The sequence below is a fragment of the Staurois parvus genome, unplaced genomic scaffold (assembly GCF_062004578.1).
Source record: "Staurois parvus isolate SC_StPar_1 unplaced genomic scaffold, SC_StPar_1.0 ptg000047l, whole genome shotgun sequence".
Classification (NCBI taxonomy): Eukaryota; Metazoa; Chordata; class Amphibia; order Anura; family Ranidae; genus Staurois; species Staurois parvus.
Genome location: NW_028317843.1, coordinates 1,135,274 through 1,155,349, shown reverse-complemented (window position 1 = coordinate 1,155,349; position 20,076 = coordinate 1,135,274). Strand labels below are relative to the sequence as shown.

Below are 20,076 nucleotides of genomic sequence, written 5' to 3'. Positions count from 1 at the left end.
AAGTATTACAGATTATTATTCTACCCCTAGACTCAGTGAGTAGTTAACCCTTGCAATGCGGGTGGCCCCACCACAATTTTTTTTTTTTCTTCAAAAAACCCAGAGTTCAATTTTCTTTATTTTACTGTATGTAGGTTTTCAGTTTATGAATATGATTTTGAAGAGGTCTAATATGCCATGGATCTTAGTATTTTACAATAAAGGGAAAAATGTGTAAATTTTCTTCATCATCATTAGAATAACTGAGATTTTGAGTTGGTGTGAAGAGAACCTAAAAACTCTGTCAGAAAGATCTTACTGGTATAGATAAAAAGTGAAGGTAATGACAGTTTTGGATAGGCTTAAAGTTATCTATTTATAAAAAAAGTGATATTAAATTTCACCAAATGTTCTCTGGTGGAGAATCAATCACTGTCATTTAAAACATATGTTGCTCCATTCACAAAGCGGTTTCTATAAGCATTTCACAACTGTCCTATAGCCAAATGATGGCTACAGCGTGGTTGCCAGTTCTGGGAGGGCGTCATATGATGTCCTCCCAGAACTCGCCCTCCCGCATGCCCCCAGTGGCGTGCACCCGATGCTCGCCATTATCACTGAGTCCTATGGACACAGCTGACCACATGATGAGGTAAAAACCAATCACAACTGCCTTTTACTACGTGATCAGCTGTGTCCAAAGACACAGTAGAACACCTAGTAAATACAGTTGCCAGTTATCAGCAGCGCTTTTCTCACACTGTCACAGCGTGAGGAAAGTACTGGATATAACCAGCAAATGTCAAAGAGCAGATCGGCACTTATCATTAGGGCACTGATTATCAGTGCCTAGCAGTGCCACCAACCAATGCCCCCCATCAGTGCTCCCAGAAGTTGCACCCATCAGTGCCTAGCAGTGCCACCCAGCACTGCTGTCAGTCAGTGCCGTTACTCAGTGCCACCAGTCAGTGCTGTCAGTCAGCGCCGCCTGGCAGTGTTGCACATCAGTGCCGACTATCAGTGCCCATCAGTACCGCCTATCAGTGCCCATAATCCCTGCATATCAGAGCAGCATAATCAGTGCCTCCTCATTAATGCCCATCAGTGCTGCCTCATCAGTGCCACCTCATCAATGCAGCCTATCAGTGCTGCCTATCAGTGCAGCATCATCAACGCACATCAGTGAAGGATACAAATTACCTGTTTGCAAAATTTTATAATAGAAATAAAAAGAAAAACTTTTTTTTTTAATGTTTGCTCTTTCTTTATTTATATATATAAATGAATGCCAATTTCTGGAATCCCTCTGACAGCAGAAGAATCATGGTTGTTATGGACACAGCAGCCCCCTGCTCCTTAACAGCCATGATATTTACTGGTTGTTAAGGATGCCACCTCCTTAATAACCAGCTAGAATCAAACACATTCCTTAACTATTGCATGCCTAGACCACTACTTGTTTACTGCATACATTTGTTTATTTATTTCCTTTAGTGAATTTACACCATTGTATGAGGTATTTACCAAGCTTTTTTGCTTTTTGAGTAAAATACCACAGCAAAAGATAATGAATTGATAGTTTTAGCATTGCATGTAATATTTAGGAAAAATGTGTTAGATCACCTAAATACTGCATGTGATCTGTTTTAGTGTATGGGGCCTCTGAAGAATATTCTTCTCCAGAAAATCATGATAGTCAAATTTGCTATTTCATAAATGGACCCAAAGTGTCTGTAAACCCCAACAAGGAATTTTACTTACTGCTCTTTGGTCTGTTAAACATGCCATTGAAAGTGTTTGATTATATCTTTTCAATAAATGCAAAAAAATACCACATATGGATACATCCTGTGTCCTGTGCACTCTGCACAGAGAAGGGTAGGTGTTCTGTTGTCCTATCACACTTTCTATCCTAGAATTATATTATTGCCAGGAACGGAGTTACCAGCAACAGCACCAGGTAAACAAGAAAAAGGCTGAAAAGAAGAAAATGAATGCAGCCACCTCTTCTATGGACTGATGTCATGGTCACAGGTCAGGCTCAGAGAGCAGGTTAGTAGAGAGGCTCCCACTGACCTGCAGGATAGGCATACGAACAGGTCACCCTGGTGGATGATGTAGGCTCACCCAAGGTGCGGAGTTTAAGCACTAACTGGTATTCACCAAAGCTCCTAATGGTGGAGATGGGTTTTGCTGCATGTTAATACCAGGTCATTGTACTCAGAATCGCTCACCAGGAGGTGAGCAAGCCAGGATCCAGTAGCAGATATATACAATAATTTAAACCAATCCATAGGGAAAAAAAATAGGGCAGTACTGTATTTACTTCTCAGTCAAACTTTGAATTGGACTTTGAGGACTATCTAGAGCAGCAATGGGCAAACTACGGCCCCGCGGGCCGTATACGGCCCGGCGGACCTTTTAATCCGGCCCGCGGAGCTAGGCTCCCCTCACAGTCCGCCCTGAAGACCGGTGTAGCATGAAAATCTGTCTCTTATGAGGATCTGTCCCCCTCGACGTATCTGCGCATGTGCCGGAGATCGCCGATCAGCTGCTAATGCCTGAAACTGGCACATGCGCAGATACGTCGAGCGGGACAGATCCTCAAGGAGACAGATTTTCATGCTACACCGGAACGGCGCGGGACACGGCGAGAGGAACACGCGGAGCAAAGGTAAGTGAATTGACACAGGGGGGACTTGGGGACTTAATATGGGGGATGAATTAATATGGGGAATGAATTACTATATGGGGGATGAATTACTATATGGGGGATGAATTAATATGGGGGATGAATTACTATATGGGGGATGAATTACTATGGGGGATGAATTACTATGGGGGGGTGAATTACTATATGGGGGATGAATTACTATGGGGGATGAATTACTATGGGGGATGAATTACTATATGGGGGATGAATTACTATGGGGGATGAATTACTATATGGGGGATGAATTACTATGGGGGATGAATTACTATGGGGGATGAATTACTATAGGGGGGATGAATTACTATAGGGGGGGGTGAATTACTATGGGGGATGAATTACTATACGGGGGATGAATTACTATGGGGGATGAATTACTATGGGGGATGAATTACTATATGGGGGATGAATTAATATGGGGGATGAATTACTATATGGGGGATGAATTACTATGGGGGATGAATTACTATGGGGGGATGAATTACTATATGGGGGATGAATTACTATGGGGGATGAATTACTATGGGGGATGAATTACTATATGGGGGATGAATTACTATGGGGGATGAATTACTATATGGGGGATGAATTACTATGGGGGATGAATTACTATGGGGGATGAATTACTATAGGGGGGATGAATTACTATAGGGGGGGTGAATTACTATGGGGGATGAATTACTATACGGGGGATGAATTACTATGGGGGATGAATTACTATATGGGGGATGAATTACTATATGGGGGTTGAATTACTATAGGGGGGATGAATTACTATATGGGGGATGAATTACTACGGGGGATGAATTACTATATGGGGGATGAATTACTATATGGGGGATGAATTACTATGGGGGATGAATTACTATATGGGGGATGAATTACTATGGGGGATGAATTACTATATGGGGGATGAATTACTATGGGGGATGAATTACTATATGGGGGATTAATTACTATGCTTACTATGGGGGAATATTACTATACTTACTATGGATGACACATACACATAATTTATCTACTCTTGGTCCGGCCCCCGGGTCCAATATATGAACCCATTGCGGCCCTCAAGTCAAAAAGTTTGCCCACCCCTGATCTAGAGGCTTTCCCAGTGATGGCTTTAAGACTAATTATGGACCGTTACAGGTTCCTGACATGTTAATACAAGGCTGTGACCTTCATATTTACCATTGATATCAATTTAGTTTACCCCCATGGTTCTGACCATCCAGCTAACCCCACAGCTCTGATCCTAGATTGGCCAGGTTGTCCACAAATACAAGTAGCACTTTATCTGGTTGTGTGATGTAATCCATGGGTGTTTTTTTCCCCCTTTTATTGCCCTGCCATGTCTCCCAAACCAAAAATGCATCTGATGTTTTAAATGTTGAACCATCCATAACAGGGGTCTGTTTAGGGTCCTCTTTATAACATCCAGTAGCAGATATAACAGGTAGGGATCAAGAAGAAGTGTAGTCAGTGAATACACCAAAGGTTCGTAACAAGTGGTTGCAGGTTGGGATCAAGAAGAAGCATAGTTGAGGAACAAGAAAAACGTCAGTAACGAGTGGTAGCAAAGATAAGGACAGCAGCAGGAATGAGATATTGGCTGGAGAGAGAATGGTTATCTGGCAAACAGGAAGTGCAAGGGCATGGCTAAAATGGGAAGTCCATGGGAGGAAGAAAAGGTTCAAGAGAAACAAGACACAAGCTAAGGTTCTCAAAGCAATCAGGGAAGGTACTGACTAGCATCTTAGGTGTCTCAGCAAGACGAAACACCACCAGACGCAGCAGAACCTGTATGCAGGTTCAAATCTGGGTCCTGACAATTGGTAATTTGCAACATAGTACATTTTTGTTCTTGGGTTTAGATACATTTTACATTTGGTTCATAATGTTGTCAAATAAAATAAATGGTCAACACAAATAAGTACAAATTTCCTCTAGTTAAAGTAGCTGTAGACCCTTACAAATACCCAGTGAAGTGACTAGCCTCAGGTGATACATTGAGATGTAAAAAATCCTCCTACATAAGTTGTACCTGTTTATCTGTGGCATTATTCTCTATAGCCATTCAAAGTGCAGAATTTACACCGCCTTTCAGAGCTTCCAGAGGCAGGGGGCAGGGATCTGATGTCACACACTGCACAGCTCAGAAAGAAGAGCTGATTGTAATCTGAAACTTGAGATGAGGGAAACATCCCACGCTATACAATCCCATAGGGAAACATGCACAACTGAGGCTGTCAATCAAAGGCTGTGTGCGGGAGCTGCCCTCCCCCATCTAACTGAATTCCTTGGAGTCTGCACAGCCTGTCATAAACTTCTCATGAAGAAGCAAAGGGACCAGATTGCAGACAGAAATCACTCTGGGTGCTTTGAATTGAGACAGGTGAATACTATAGAACGATAAGTTTAGTTAATTTTTCATGTCAGAGGTTTAAAATCTTTAACTATTTCTGTTCTGCAACTACCAGGAATCCCTATTAATTGTTATTATGTATTTTGTTACTGGCTATGTCAACTAGCAGGCACATTATAAAGCCAATCTTAAAGCAGCAGGAAGTGTGGGTAGATGACTTGTCCATGTTTCAAGAGGCAACATGGATAAAATAAAAGGAATTCTGCAGCTTCATGCAGAAACAATTATTCAAAACACTTGATTTTCTTAATTAGTTAATAACTTTTGACGTCTACCTCCAAATTCCTATGAATAAAATTGAACTCTCTTCTTGTTATAGTTCAAATCTGATAGAACTAACACATGAACCGCAGTTTAATGGAACACTAAAAATATTAGTGAAAAACAAAGATGATAGAATATGGACTGGAAATGGGATACATACATGTATAAATAGGTGTATGGAGAAGAATTTTAGGCTAAATGTGAAAAGATGCAGATACTGCAAAATCAGTCTGCCTGTCTGTAGATTTTTATACAGGACTACAGCTATAGTCTACAGCTGTGAATAACTTGATATTTACAAATAAAGGTTATCATGACAATTTAAATATTCAGTAACTTACTGTTTCACATTTTTAGTCTAAAGTGAAGAAAAAAGGAACACCAAGTTTTGCTCTATGTGAGTAGATGTGTGATGGAAAAGTGCAGAAGAGTGCCAGGACATAGTCTGCATTCTGCTGAAGTAATGTATCATACTTATGTAGATTGGCAGAAGTGACAAGAGATCAGTGTGTAGCTCTCTCAGAATGCCAAGTTCAGAAAAAAATCATTTCTAGAAAATTGGAAACTAACAAATGAACTGTGTGATTTCCATTGGTAATAGAATGTTACCTGGCTATTTATCACTCTAAAAAGCATTTTCCATGAAGAAGAGGAGACTCCAGTGTTCAGTGTAATAAAAACAAATCTAGGTCAGGAAATACTGCTGTTTGGTAGAACCCAAGAAAAAAAATAAAATGCATTGCATTTTACCAGTCCTTTGATGCAACAGCTGCATTTGTTTTCTTTTTACCTTTATTTTCACCTGATTATCCTGCTAACATACTTCCTGTACTAAGACATGGAAAATAATGTTTCCCAAAGTAAATCCACCAATGATTATGTCATCCAGAAAAATAGATCCAGTGCAATCACAATGACCTGTTGGCATGATGATTCAACACTGATGTTGCCCTACTCCTCAATGGTCTCATTCTGCTGCACTACCACAGCAAAATCACCGATCCCTGGCCAGCTAATGTTTATAAACAGACCCGTGGTGGATCTTGGGTTATATCATTATCCAAATAAAGCCATGGCAGTGGTTTGGTTTTTTATTTTGTATTGGTAGCACTGTTTTGTTAATCACAAAGGATTAACTTGTACTGTTCCATAACTTCACATATCACTTTAAGGCATCCCCTAGCATGTTACTTAAATGATTTGTGAATTTTCAATGTTGCCCTTTAAGCCATGTTTTTAAAACCATCATTTGGATAAACAGAATTTTTTAAAATTGTTTTTACATTGGTATATATACTTTATCACAATGTCCAATGCAACTTGCCATTTTTAACAAAATCTTGCAAATTTGTCTTGGAATACTGTATCTCAGACAAATACATCAAGATTTAACTCCCATAGATTTCATAGGGGTTTAAAGCTATGCTTGAGGTTCATGGACTTCTCACTGGGCTCAAACCTCCCACAAGCCAAACTTTGTCAAGTTACCCATCCATATTGAATATTCATAAAATGTCTAACCCATCTGACTGTTTACATTTTCAACTTAAATTTGTAAAAACAGTCAAAAGGCATTATAATGCATATTTAAAATCATTAATATTTATTAGATTTAATGGACATATACCAGTGGTTGGCTCATTAAAGTGTATAGCCAGGATTATTAATTCCATACTGTTATTTTTAACACTCTTTCTTTGAAGCGAAAACTCACAAAAACTCTCAATAATACCAACTGAGCTGTTTAGTTGAAATACATTTGTTTTCTCCTTTTTTGATTGTATAACATGTTTCTATGTTGCATATTTAGGGAATTTTAGTTTATTTTCTGTTTATGTTGTGTTTTTGTTTTTTTGTTTTGCTCTTTGTATATATTTGATTGTTATTTGTGTATTATCACTTTAAATGCTTTGTTTTGCTTTCTTCTGTCTGTTTAGTTAAAAAAAGAAGAAAAAAGAAAATGAGGCTAATAAGAGTCCATTTTGGCACAAGAACAGGTCCAGGGTAATTGAAAGAAGTTTTTGTAATCCATTGGAGCCATTTAAAGCCCAACGTTTAAAGGAAACGGTGATATTCACTGAAATCTTCCAAAATATCTCTCAAATTAAAACTCTCATTTTCGATCACCTGTATTACATCTCTTTTTTTCTCCCTCTGGAATCTCTCTTTCTCTGTCCTGGAAAGTCTCTTTCACTCACTACAGAGCTGTCTCTCCATGCAGGGTACTTTTCCTGGGCATTCTCTTCTTCTCCAGAGCAATCTTTTTCAGTTTTCCAGGTCACTGTTTACCTCTACATGTTGGTATTCCTGGACAAGTTCTCTCTCAGAACATGGTAAGCTGTTTATGGCAGTATTTAAACTTGGCAGGCTTTTCTTCTTATGTTGCCTGCTAATTGTCCTAAATTCAGCTTTCTGAGCCAACAGCCCATGAAAATGTTTATTCGGGGTCCCATGATTCATAGCTTTAGTGGCTTATACATGTAATCGATAACCTAAAAACTATTCTGTTTTTTCTTTTTTTGGTAGCCTGTAGGGCATCATTTGTGACTATCAATGTGGCTATAGATATAAAATTAATAAGGGTGTTCCATGTAGGGCTGTCCTTCAAAATTGAAGGGTAATGTCATAATATTTTAAAAGCTAAATCCATTCCAATAGAGCTTTTCAATGGTGGCATCTTTGCTTCCCACTGTTAAATATCCAAGAAAGTCCTTGTTTGCTTTAAAAATCATTGGTATATCAATCATAGACCAATTATCACAAAAAAGACCTAAACTGACTTTTTTGTTCCACACATATATGTGCTCCTTAAGAGTTTAGCTTTGGTCTTCTGTCTGTGTTTTAATCTTTGTTCTCTTATTCCAATTATAGCTTTGAAGGAAACGTGCACTGAATTTTGTTTCCATGAGAAATGACTATAGTGTCTGTTTCTTATAATGCAGCCAAAAAATAGGTCTGTTTTATGTTCTCATTCCCTATTGTAAATTCTGAGCATGAGAATCTATAACAGCAGACTCATAAATACTTCTAGTTTCAAAATAGAGTGTACCTGCAGGACTCAGGGGGATTGAGAACTGTGTATATCAAAATAAAGCACTTCACCTGCATGATTCACTATCAGGAGGAAGCCACTTGGAGACCATTGCTATAATTTCAGATAGCTCAACCAGCTTAATGTTACCATTAATGTGCTTTGTAATGCAATATCTACTAGATTCTATGGAAAAACTGTGCTAAGAATGTTAGCATATTATCACCAAGCTAATTTTGATACATGCTCAAATCTTGCTAAACTAAAAATTCCAAAGCTACTGTAAATGATATATTAAAGTGTTATTCTACACTCAACCTTCATTGAACTACATTAATGAGAAGACATATTTATCATGTTTCAAATATCTTATATATGCTATTCTCATTGTCTTAATTTATCAATAAGGAACATTATATGTTACTTCCTACAAAAATATTCTAGCTTTAGGTATCTTAGGTAAAGCCCAACTGAACTTTTACTTTAAATCTGCTTAATACATTCCAGATGCATCAAAACAAAAGGCTTACATTTTATTTATCTCTAAGCAAACTTTTTTTTAGTTTTGGATAGTATGGGGAGAAGTTGGGCCCTCTGTAAAGGCTTTGTTGCCGTCTGTGTTCCCACTGGGGAGATTCCCCTATTTGTACTGTGAGAGACAGAAAGGGAAAGGAATTCCAATTTCTTAGTTTCTTAGTTGGGAAATCTTTACTGAAGACCCCTGTAAAAAAGACAATTCTGTAAGGGGGGATTTCTGTCACTATGGGATATTTCCACTAACTTTCTGCAGCATCTCTGGAAAATGAAGGGAAATTTCAGCAATGATTCACAGACAGTAACAACTGCCAGGGGTTTTAGTTATTCCCTATTCTATCCAAAACAGTTTTGACTATACATTCACTTTAAAAATTAGCCACAGCCTGAGTAGTGAAGCCTGTGTCCTTCCAGCATGCTACAGAGCTGGTCCCTTGCTCTTTGTGGAGGCAGAGACCTCTTTTCAGATGTCCAACATGCCTCTTCTGAAGCAGATCTACAATTTTCTAATCAAATGGGTCGTGTCAGACCACTGCAAGAAAATGAATGCTTTCCTACAGAGAACACAGGTCTTACCCTGCAGCATGCTGGCAGGGGACAGACTTTTCTAAGTCATGATCTGAATTTAATCAGTAGCCAAGGCCCAATGAACAACCTGGGCCTAGTATGTAGGTGGCTCTACAGGAAGCAAAGACTGATATGCAAAACAACACAGGTACTTGCATGCATCCTAATATGAAATAATATTAAAAACACAGGGCCTGGTCAAGTTCACTGCAATTAACCAGCTGCCGACCGCAGATAGCCGAATGACGGCTGCACTGCGGCCGCCCAGTTCTGGGTGGACGTCATATGACGTCCTCCCAGAACGCGCTCTCCTGTGCGCCCCAGGGGGCGCGCACCCGGCAATCTCCGTGATCGCTGTGTCCTACGGACACAGCTGATCACGTGATGTGGTAAAAGGCCAATCACAGTGGCCTTTTACCACGTGATCAGCGGTGTCCAATGACACGCTGATCAGAGGGAAATGCAAGTGCCGGTTCTCGGCTGCACTTTCCTCACGCTGTCAGATCGTGAGGAAAGTACTGCCGAGAACCGTCAGTTGTCAGAGCGGGGATCGGCACCGATCATCAGGGCACTGATGATCAGTGCCCTGATGATCGGTGACCAGCAGTACCACCCGCAAGTTCCGCCCAGCAGTGCGCCCACTAGCTCCGCCCACCCGTGCCCAGCAGTGCACCCACCTGTGCCCAGCAGTGCACCCACCTGTGCCACTCTGCAGTGCCACCTACCTGTGCCCAGAAGTGCCACCTACATGTGCCCAGCAGTGCCACCCACCTGTGCCCACCCACCTGTGCCCACCAGTGCCACCCACCAGTGCTGCCCACCAGTGCAGCCCAGCAGTGCTGCCAGTCAGTGCCACCAGTCAGTGCCCAGGGGTTGTGCCAGTCAGTGCCGCCAGTCAGTGCCCAGCAGTGATGCCAGTCAGTGCCGTCTATCAGTACCCATAATCAGTGTCACCTATCAGTTCCGCCTATCAGTGCTGCATATTAGTGCCGCCTATCCGTGACCCCTAATTAGTGCTGTCTATCAGTGCCGCCTATCAGTGCCACCTCATTAGTACTGCCTATCAGTGCCCTTTAGTGTTGCCTATCAGTGCCCATCAGTGCCGCCTATCAGTGCTGCCTCATCAGCGCACATCAGTGAAGGAGAAAAAATACCTGTTTGAAAAATTTTATAAAAGAAACAAAGAAACTTTTTTTTTTTTCAAATTTTTTGCACTTTTTTTTATTTATAGCGCAAAAAGTAAAGTGCCCAGTGGCGATTAAATACCACCAAAAGAAAGCTCTATTTGTGAGAAAAAAATGATCAAAATTTCATATGGGTACAATGTTGCATGACCGCGCAATTGTCAATCAAAGTGCGGCAGCGCTGAAAGCTGAAAATTGGCCTGGTAAAGAAGGGGGTATAAGTGCCTGGTAGGCAAGTGGTTAATATAAAAAATTGTATACATTTTCATCAAAGCTTCATCGGTATAATCTGCTGCTGTTAGTGTCTGTCATGACTTACTGTATAGGAAATCCAACTTCTACTATATCACAATAACTTACATTTCTAAAAGTACTGTTATAAATACATATAAGCAAACCAATGTCCTTAATCCTAAAAATGTATTTTCTAAAGAAGGCTTTTCAAAATTCTAAGTATAATGCTGACTTGTTCTTAGCTATACAGTCTAGCGTACTACAACATTCCCATGCTTTTAAAGTGATTCTTGCCATTTCTCTTTCTATTCCATATAATAGTATTTGTGCAAAGAGGCTGTTGTAAGCTCTCTGTTGCTTCCTCACTACTATCAAAGATCTATTGAGTAGCTGTAAACCTTAGTGTAAATATGTTCTTTTTTAACAGTTGAGTTTTCACAGCTGCTATAAAGGTATTGCTAGAAAACTTTTAAATAAGAGTAGATGTATGAGGAGCAGCCTGTATACAAATGTACTGTTAGGTGGGAAAACGTAAGAGTCACTCTAACTTACAAAACATAAGGGCTGAGATAGTAACTGTGCTGCAGACACTGGTATACAATGCTCTATTTGATGGTCGGTCACATATTCAAACCAAAATATAAAAAACATTGCACTAGTCTCAAACTTATTTATGTATAACCACAGTCAACAATTACAAATGTATCAAAATGAAATCCTTTTGACATATCTGTTCAATTAAAAACTTATTTAGGCCTGGTTCACACTAGTGCAACTTCTGATGTGACTTGAGTTGCATAGTATCACATGATAGGGGACAACTCATTGTTTTCAGTGGTGCCATTCTAATCAATGTGACTCAGAATGGTGTGATTTAGGAAAAGGTTCTTGCACTATTCTGGTCACTTTACAGTGCGTGTTGGTACCACTGAATTTGCAAAGTCACATCAAAGTCACATGACCACACTGTAAATTGCATCAAAGTTGTATTGCAGTAGTGTGAACTACGCCTTAACCAACTGTTGTCTCCATGTGCCTTCTTAATACATTATATCTTCATACCAATGTGTATATACTTCAAACAGACAAATGTGCCCCGCAAGAGTTGGTAAAAGTAGACTTTAGTTGGATGCACATGCCAAAACAATTTCACTTTAAAACATCTGTATCTAAGAAGTTACATGGATCTGAAAGTTGGGTGCAGAGACTTTATATTTCTTACTATTATTTTTGGTTAAGTACATGCATCTAGATACATATTTATTTTAGGAATTAACATTGAATATATTAAAAACCTATCCATTGGAGATGAGGCCTGTCCTGAAGGAAAGGCGAGCAATTTAAACAGAACTGATGATTATCTGGTTTTGACTGGGTATTAGACCACCAAGCCCATCTGGCATTAACCATAGAACAATTACTAGAGCAACATTTTTTTTTCCAGAAACAGTACATTTTTACTTCCCATTTTACTATTAAAACCTATTTTTAAACAGCAGCATCAAAGTAATTTAAGATACTTAAAAAAAAAAATGCTTCAGTGTAAAACATTGCAAGCCAATTGTGGTTTTACATGGCCTTATGTTTTCAAGTGATGTGACTGATTTCAGTATTGTTATGAATAATTTGGACATGGAAGAGTTAACAACTGAGCCAAGCACGAACTTGATCATCAGAAATGCTTGTACTTGATTAGAGGGACTGTCAATTTTTGTAAAAATGCTGTTATTGTTTACCCTTTTTATGTAAAAAAAAAAAAGGTTACTGTTAGAAACAAATGTTCTGAATTCCAGCAATGCAGGAAAAAGAACAACTACAAATAGATCCCTCAACAGCTATTGTTCTCAGATGTATCTGCCGAGGTATACCCTTATACTTTGGTAATCATTCACTTCTGTGGACACATTTCCATGTCAATTTAAGCTTTACTGAAACTCTTTTTATTTGTAATTTAACAAAGCAACAACATACAAACTAAACCAGTGCAGGTGCACTATTTGTTTATAAATTTAACAAAACAAACATTTTCCCTTATATATAATTTTGCTGACATTTTTGTGCAAACAAACTGAAAAAATATCTCCCCTAAATATTTAGTTAACTCTAATAATGGCCTTTGTAACTCTATTATATAATGTAATAATTTACACTTAAAATTATCAAAATGTTTAAGATATTTTTAAAACATTTAAGCTGTATTAAGTATTCAATTGTATTCAGATTTTATTTTATTTTTTAAAGCATCTATGTTTTTATATTTATTATTTAGGTTCTCTATTGATGCAAGAAATAAGAAAAGCACATACATGAATTATGCAAGAAGAGAAAACTCCCAAAATATCAAAATACTTTAAAGCTTTGAAATGCAGATACTGCATTAGCTAAAAATTATATTCTAAGGACATATAAAAGGCTTGTTTGCCGTTATACTTATGGTGTTGTGATCTACAGCTCACCCTTGCCCTTCCAGCAAAGAAAACTTGCAGTGCAAAGAGAGCTTATTATATCAGCGTCTTATCTGGATTAGTCATTTCCACTATTACAAAAACCTACTGCTTCTGCAAAGAAATATTGAGCAGTCATATTTGTAATATAGAAAAATAACTTTGTGTACTTTTCCAATGCATTATCTTTTATGCACTACTTTTTCAATCTCATTTTCTTTTTAAAATAGGATTACAAAATATGTAATTACTTATCTTGGTAGAATATTTTATATTACATACAGAAAACTAATGAGGAATGTGATTTATTTTAGGATACATCTTTACTGTGACCTAGGAAACCTGTTCGTATTTTAAATGCCCCCAAGGCTCAAAACTGACTAGTGTTTTAAATTAACCCTGGTTTGTTGTTTTAGGAAAACTTGCAGTATGGTGCTGTCTTTACTGTAAGTAAAAAGTGTCAGTGGGTCACATAGTTTGTTCATTTTGACATTCCCGTCTGAAAGCTAGGCCTACATTTATTTAGTTCATTTCTAGCACCATGCCTAGTTTTTTTCCAAAGTCTATATTGTTTTCATTACAAACTTTACAGTGCTGTTATGATAAATGGGCTGTGGACAACTGAGAATTGTGCTAATATCTAAGCTATATTAAAGATACCATTTACATTAAATGTAGATTGGTATGTTACATGCTAAAATGTTTAATAGCATGTTTGTCAATTAAACTAGTATTTCTATTTGCATATTTTATTTTAATATTTTGTTTATGCTTGTCAGTTGCTGATTTTTGAAGACATCTAGTTAGAACTGTATATCTTTAGGGCTGAAAGTTTTAAGCCCCATTCACACTAGGGCATTTTGAATCATTGGTAGAAACGCAGGACTTTTCTACCATGATTGTAACCTGATAAATCATGCTGCAATTGCGGCAAGCTGTATCATGCAACCCATGTCACCCAAAAGAAGTTCCTGAATTTCTTTTGGGTGAGCTGCATCGTGCAATGCGTGTCACCTAAAAGAAGTTCCTGAACTTCTTTAGGACAACAAGCATTGCACAATGTGGTTTGCTGTGATTTATCATGCAACTGAATGGCACCTGAACCACGCGGTTATGCGATTTGTCATTTTAGCAGAGCATTTCGAAATCTCGGACAGAACCACGATGATTCCATCTGTGCTTAAAAATACCCTAGTGTGAATAGAGCCTTTTAGCTATTGATTTTAGGGAAAATATTTTCCTAGTATTTTGACAACCTCACTCAAAAAAGAAAAAAAGAAACCTTCACAACTATTCAATAGTGTAATATGCAACTAAGTTTATATTAATAATCACATGCCTTACCAAAGCCATTATTTAAGACTTTAAAAAGTTTATAAAAATTTGCTAGAGAGAAAGAAAATTGATAAGGTATGTTCACATAGACCTATTCAGAGTGGAGAAAATTTCCACTTGTTTCATGTACTTGTCTTCCATTGTGAACAATCCATGTACTGAGCTGGATAAAATTGCTTTATAAATGTTTTAAGTATAAAAATTACTAATTATAGTAAATTACTGAAGCAACTACAGCTTTACTCATAAATACATTTAGTATTACACATTTGGCAAATTTTGGCAAAGCAATTTGGGAAGGTTTCAGTATGTACCACTTCTTCAAAGGTCCAAGCAGTATACTTTGAACCTTAGAAAAAAGCGGTACAACCCGAAAGCTTGTCCCAAAAATTTGAATATTAGGGCAAATAAAAAAGAGTATCATGGACAGTATTCAATTGTTTGTTTTTTTTAAGGCTGTACATAAGTGGGTACATTTCTCAGGAAAAATGTAATAGAGCAGGATTTTCTATCAACTGAGATTTGGTGTACAAATCTTTCTCTTTTCTATGAAAAAAAGAGAGAAGATAATCTTTATATACGCAGAGCTTCTAATATGTTAAACACACTGTTGCAACAGATAACTAAAACTTCAGTATGCATGCATATTGTTGTTAGCAAAAGCTCACCACTCAGTTATCTCAAGCAATAGCCAAATTTGTAGTACTGTCTGTGAAAGCTGTCAGTGTATAAGCTTTTTTTATAATGATTTTCTACTTGTATGTATTTTTAGAAATAACTGGACACAAAAGAGAAGGAAAACAGCTTAGTGTGACTAGTAAAGCTGCTTATAATTTATAAAGATTAGGCTATAGTAAAACTGACATTTTTTCAAAGTTAAGAAAAAGTAGTTCATACTAAAAACTCAATTTTACTGTAACCCCAATTATCTAAATTAACATATCTGACCATGATCAACTTGCAAAGTGACACATATTTATAGTTATTGCTCTTTAGCTTTTGTAAACATTGTTTTAAAATGTAATTTATAATTATTATTATAGGTGCAGAAATAGTCTATTTTACAAATATCACCTAAATTCTACAACGTAGATTCCAGATATTGCTTTATAAGTCCTATCAAGTGTCACAAAATCTCCTTACATACAAAACAGCCTTAGTGACACAAATAGAAAAACAAAATATGAAAAATAAATATTAATAGCTTAGTCCATCTCTATCTCAAAAAAGCACCTTGACCAAATACCCCACAAAAATAGTTTGTCTTCAAAGTTTTGACTTTCTACCTCTTTTTACACAGCTCTACGATGTCACATTACAAAGTAAAGTATGTACAATAAATGAATGAGTTTAAATATGTGCCTAAAATAAAAACTAAATCAGCTGATTAATATTTATAAAAAATAATATATAATACAGTTTCATAACTAAAAATATGATGCCACAAAAGATTTCAATTTTAAATAAAATGAATAATAACCACAGACAGTCTGAAAACCATATGGGATAGTAATTTATTGCTATATACATATTAACAGATTAAAATAATAACTAAATTAAAATTAAATTAAAATTCACAGAATGAATACATATGATTAAATATTTAATCTGATATAAATTTAGTTGAAATGCTCCTCTGCTTTTGTATTTTGGGAAAACAGTGCTGTTTTATGAAATCAGTGCTGCATATAAAAAAATATACATTCAGTGGCCAGGAGAACAATCATAATAGCTGCCACACCATAACAGTGACTCCAAGAACCTCCTGCTATGGTGTCGTGTTAAGGGCAACCTCAGACATCAGTGCCTGCAACTATCCAACATTAATGGGAGGATGTGCCAATCTTTTTCTACTTTAAATTGAATGGTTATTCATCAGACTGAATGAAGCTATTTCAGTCTTAAACCGTCCAGAACGAATGTTCCTTAGTTTATTGAATACACCTTCAATATTAATGGATAGGAGAGGTATAGTACAATAGATCTCATATATCCAATCATGCAAGTGTATATTTTTGTACCCCTTACTGTATGATCTTAATTGCTTACTTTTGACTGACAATTAGCTTTTTTTTGGCCAAGCCACTCAACATTTGCCATGTTAAAGCATCAAAAGGTTAGTCCCCACATAAAAGTCAGTTTGATGAGGACTTATGTGCTCATGAAAAGTCTATCGCCTGTTGGCAAGATAAGAACATTTACATTTTTACACATTCTTAACAAGCAGTAAATGCACTTTAAAATCAACACTCTCTGATCTGTTTACTGTGGAGCAATTTATCCTCAAAGTTCACAAGAAAAGCAGTGAAGTCATTCAGGTTGGGTTGCAATACTCTGCTCTCTCCCCTCTTTTTGTGCACCAAATCTGTGTTAATTGTAAAAATTAAAAGGCTAGCAAGCTGCCAAGTCACTGCTGGAGAGCGGAAATAAAATGAACTGTGGGGCTAAAATAAATCAGTTTGTGCTGTAATTACTCCACCGTGCCTGCAGCTACAGAGGTAAATGGATGCTTGCTTTAAAGCGCATTTACCACTTGTTAAGTACTATGTGGAAATTAGTAATGCGGCTGTTCAGACATACCCTTGTGATATTTATGTTTATTTCTATTGTAGGTCTTTCAGGTCTCTCTTAAACCACTTATTTACCAATGTACATTTGTAAATGGCAAAATGGTCGATGGCTACTTCAGCCCTGCAGAAAACAACCTAAGGCAGCCAATGCCCTTGCTAATGGCTGTGGACCAAATTGTGATCTGACAGCTTGGTCCAGAGATACAGTGTCAATCCCTGTGGCTCTATACAGTGTGAAAGTCAAGATATCTAGTCACAGCAATTACCAATATAATCAGTATATTTTTACATTGCAGAACCCACCCCTTCCTCTTACAATTGAGGAAGGTAAGGAAGGAGGAACAAAGGAACAAATAACATTCATTTATTCATTCATTAGTTCCAGATCAGAGTATCAAAGGATCATTTTAACTCTTTCACCACCCCTCCTCTCAAATATATCTCAGATCTATTTTGTCTCACAATGACCTGTATATTATTTTCCTTCCTTATCATGCAAATCTGTACATTAACCCCTTCTTCACCATCTTACCACTGTATGTGATCTCTGCATAGACTCATTCATCTTCTCCTCCCTCTGTATTGCCTGTAATCTTAATGCACCTAGTGTACCATTATCAAGCTCAGTGTTTTAACCCCCTCAGTAACAACTTGTTTCTCCATTTTTCCCAAAACATTATGGAAAAAAATCTGATCACTTTGTGATGTCTACTTTCAAAAAAAGAGATAATTTGGATTTTTTGTACCGCCCTAGCATTTGTATTTGATATGTTTTGAAACGAAAAGTAATGGAACTTTTTTTCAAAATGTTTTCCTTTTCATTGTAAAAAAAAGGGTGTTTATTAAATACCATCAAAGAAAGTACTATCTGTCTGAAAAAAAATTATATACAATTTGTTTGGGTACAGCATTACATGACCTAGTAATTGTCAGTCAAACTATCATAGCATTGAAAATTGAAAGTGGCCTGGTAATAAAGTGGTATTACAGGCTATTACTGAAGTTAATAAACTCATTGTTGTTGATCTATTGTCCATAGGCAATTTTGCTTACTTTTTTCTTAAAGGAAAAGTTTATTTCTGGTCAATGAATGTATACAAAAATATACACATATACTTATCATGCATCTTTTAAATTGAATTTGTTTTCCCAAGTTATTTATAAATTAGAGAAACCTACTGTATGTACACAGTGAAATATGTCAACACCAGACAGTGCCAGCATGGCATGAATATTTAAAATATCTGTATAGTAAGTAAAGTAGTTTGCTTATACAAAACACACACACATTATGTTACATAATATTAATCTAGCTTACATGTTTCCATATGAACTGTATTTTTTTCTAATGCTGTCCTATGTTTTCACCAGATGCTCTGTTTACTACCAAAATATATTTAAAATATGGAACTGGAAAATATCTGCATTTTATAAATATGTGATAAATATTGTGAGCAGTGTTAAGTTGTATTTGTGAGCAGTATTATATGGGAAAAAATACTTTTTCTAAAGTTTACTGTGCTTTTATAGCCTAAAGTACATTTTGAATTGATTTTAACTTCTAATAAAATAAAATCACACAAAAATGCAACATTGTTGAATAACAAGCCACATGAAAGATGACGTTTGGAAAACAGTAACCAGTGACAACTGACAGGTACCTTTGGGGGCATCTATAATATTTTGGACACTTTTGCTGATATGATCTGATTTTAAAAAAATATAAACATTAAATATTTTACATTTTATATTATAATGCATTATAACTAATTGCATTTATGAGGTCACAGGTAAACCTGTTTTCCATTGATGGTAGAAATTAAATGTAAAAAATTAACTTTGTATATTATTTTAAATATTTTCTGTAAAATTGTGTTCATGAACACTTTTTAGGTGTCAGCAAAAATAGTATATATATGTGCTTTTTTTTTATTTTTTGAATATAGGGAACTATCACCATTTTATTTCCTTGTCTATAATAATGGTGGCACCCACTAAACAAGGATTGCTAAAGTTATGACGTACTATAATTTATTAAAATATATAAATATTCTGTGTATGATAGAGGTTGGAGAAAGAATGGTCTCTGCTCTCCTCAACAAATGGAATTTTCTGTTTCTCAGAGAGCAAAGGAGAATTAAATGATAATCTTATTATCAGGGCATTGTCATTAAGTGGTTTATTTAAACTAATGATAGAGATAGTTAATAGATCCATAATCTGAATATCTTTAAACAGGGTTTTCCTGGATTCCCACTGTTAAGATTGAAGGGGTTGTATTTACTTAAATAAATAAAAGACATGCAAAGAAAATACCTACTTTTTTATTCCTTTGTATAAGATTGGGTACTCAAAGTGAACAAAGGTTCACTTGGCTAAGTGGAAAATGTAGTCTTTAAGTAAGTGTTTCATAAATCATACACCAACCATGCATCAAGATAAAAAATATGGTATGGTTAATGAATAGCTTAGGAATAAGGTGACCACCATTCTTATAATTAAAAAGGGAAAATAAAATTTGATGATAATTCCCAGTTAAATTGATGACATTTTTCTTTACGGCCAACAACTGTAACGGCTAACATTTATGGTTTATTAGATGATAAATAGAAATGCCGAGTGAACATATGCTTTCTACATACCTTGATACTGTGCACTGAATCCTCTGTAACGATGGTTGCCATCAGTAACAAAATGAAGCCTTAACCAGTGCTTGTTGCTGACTACAGGAGGTGGTACATTCATTCCAGATAACCTGAATATACAGAAAATTACCTTAATTTTGGATATTTAAATAGATTG

The 20,076-nt window shown here is 36.6% G+C and overlaps 1 protein-coding gene across 1 annotated transcript in view; it reads right to left on the bottom strand.

The window, feature by feature from the left end:
* Positions 1 to 20,076, bottom strand: part of CSMD3 (CUB and Sushi multiple domains 3) — a 1,455,553-nt gene that overhangs the window by 778,214 nt on the left and 657,263 nt on the right. Inside the window, exon 6 of the mRNA XM_089664334.1 lies at positions 19,917 to 20,029. Coding sequence (XP_089520460.1) covers positions 19,917 to 20,029 — 113 coding nt within the window. The remainder of the gene's footprint in view (positions 1 to 19,916; positions 20,030 to 20,076) is intronic.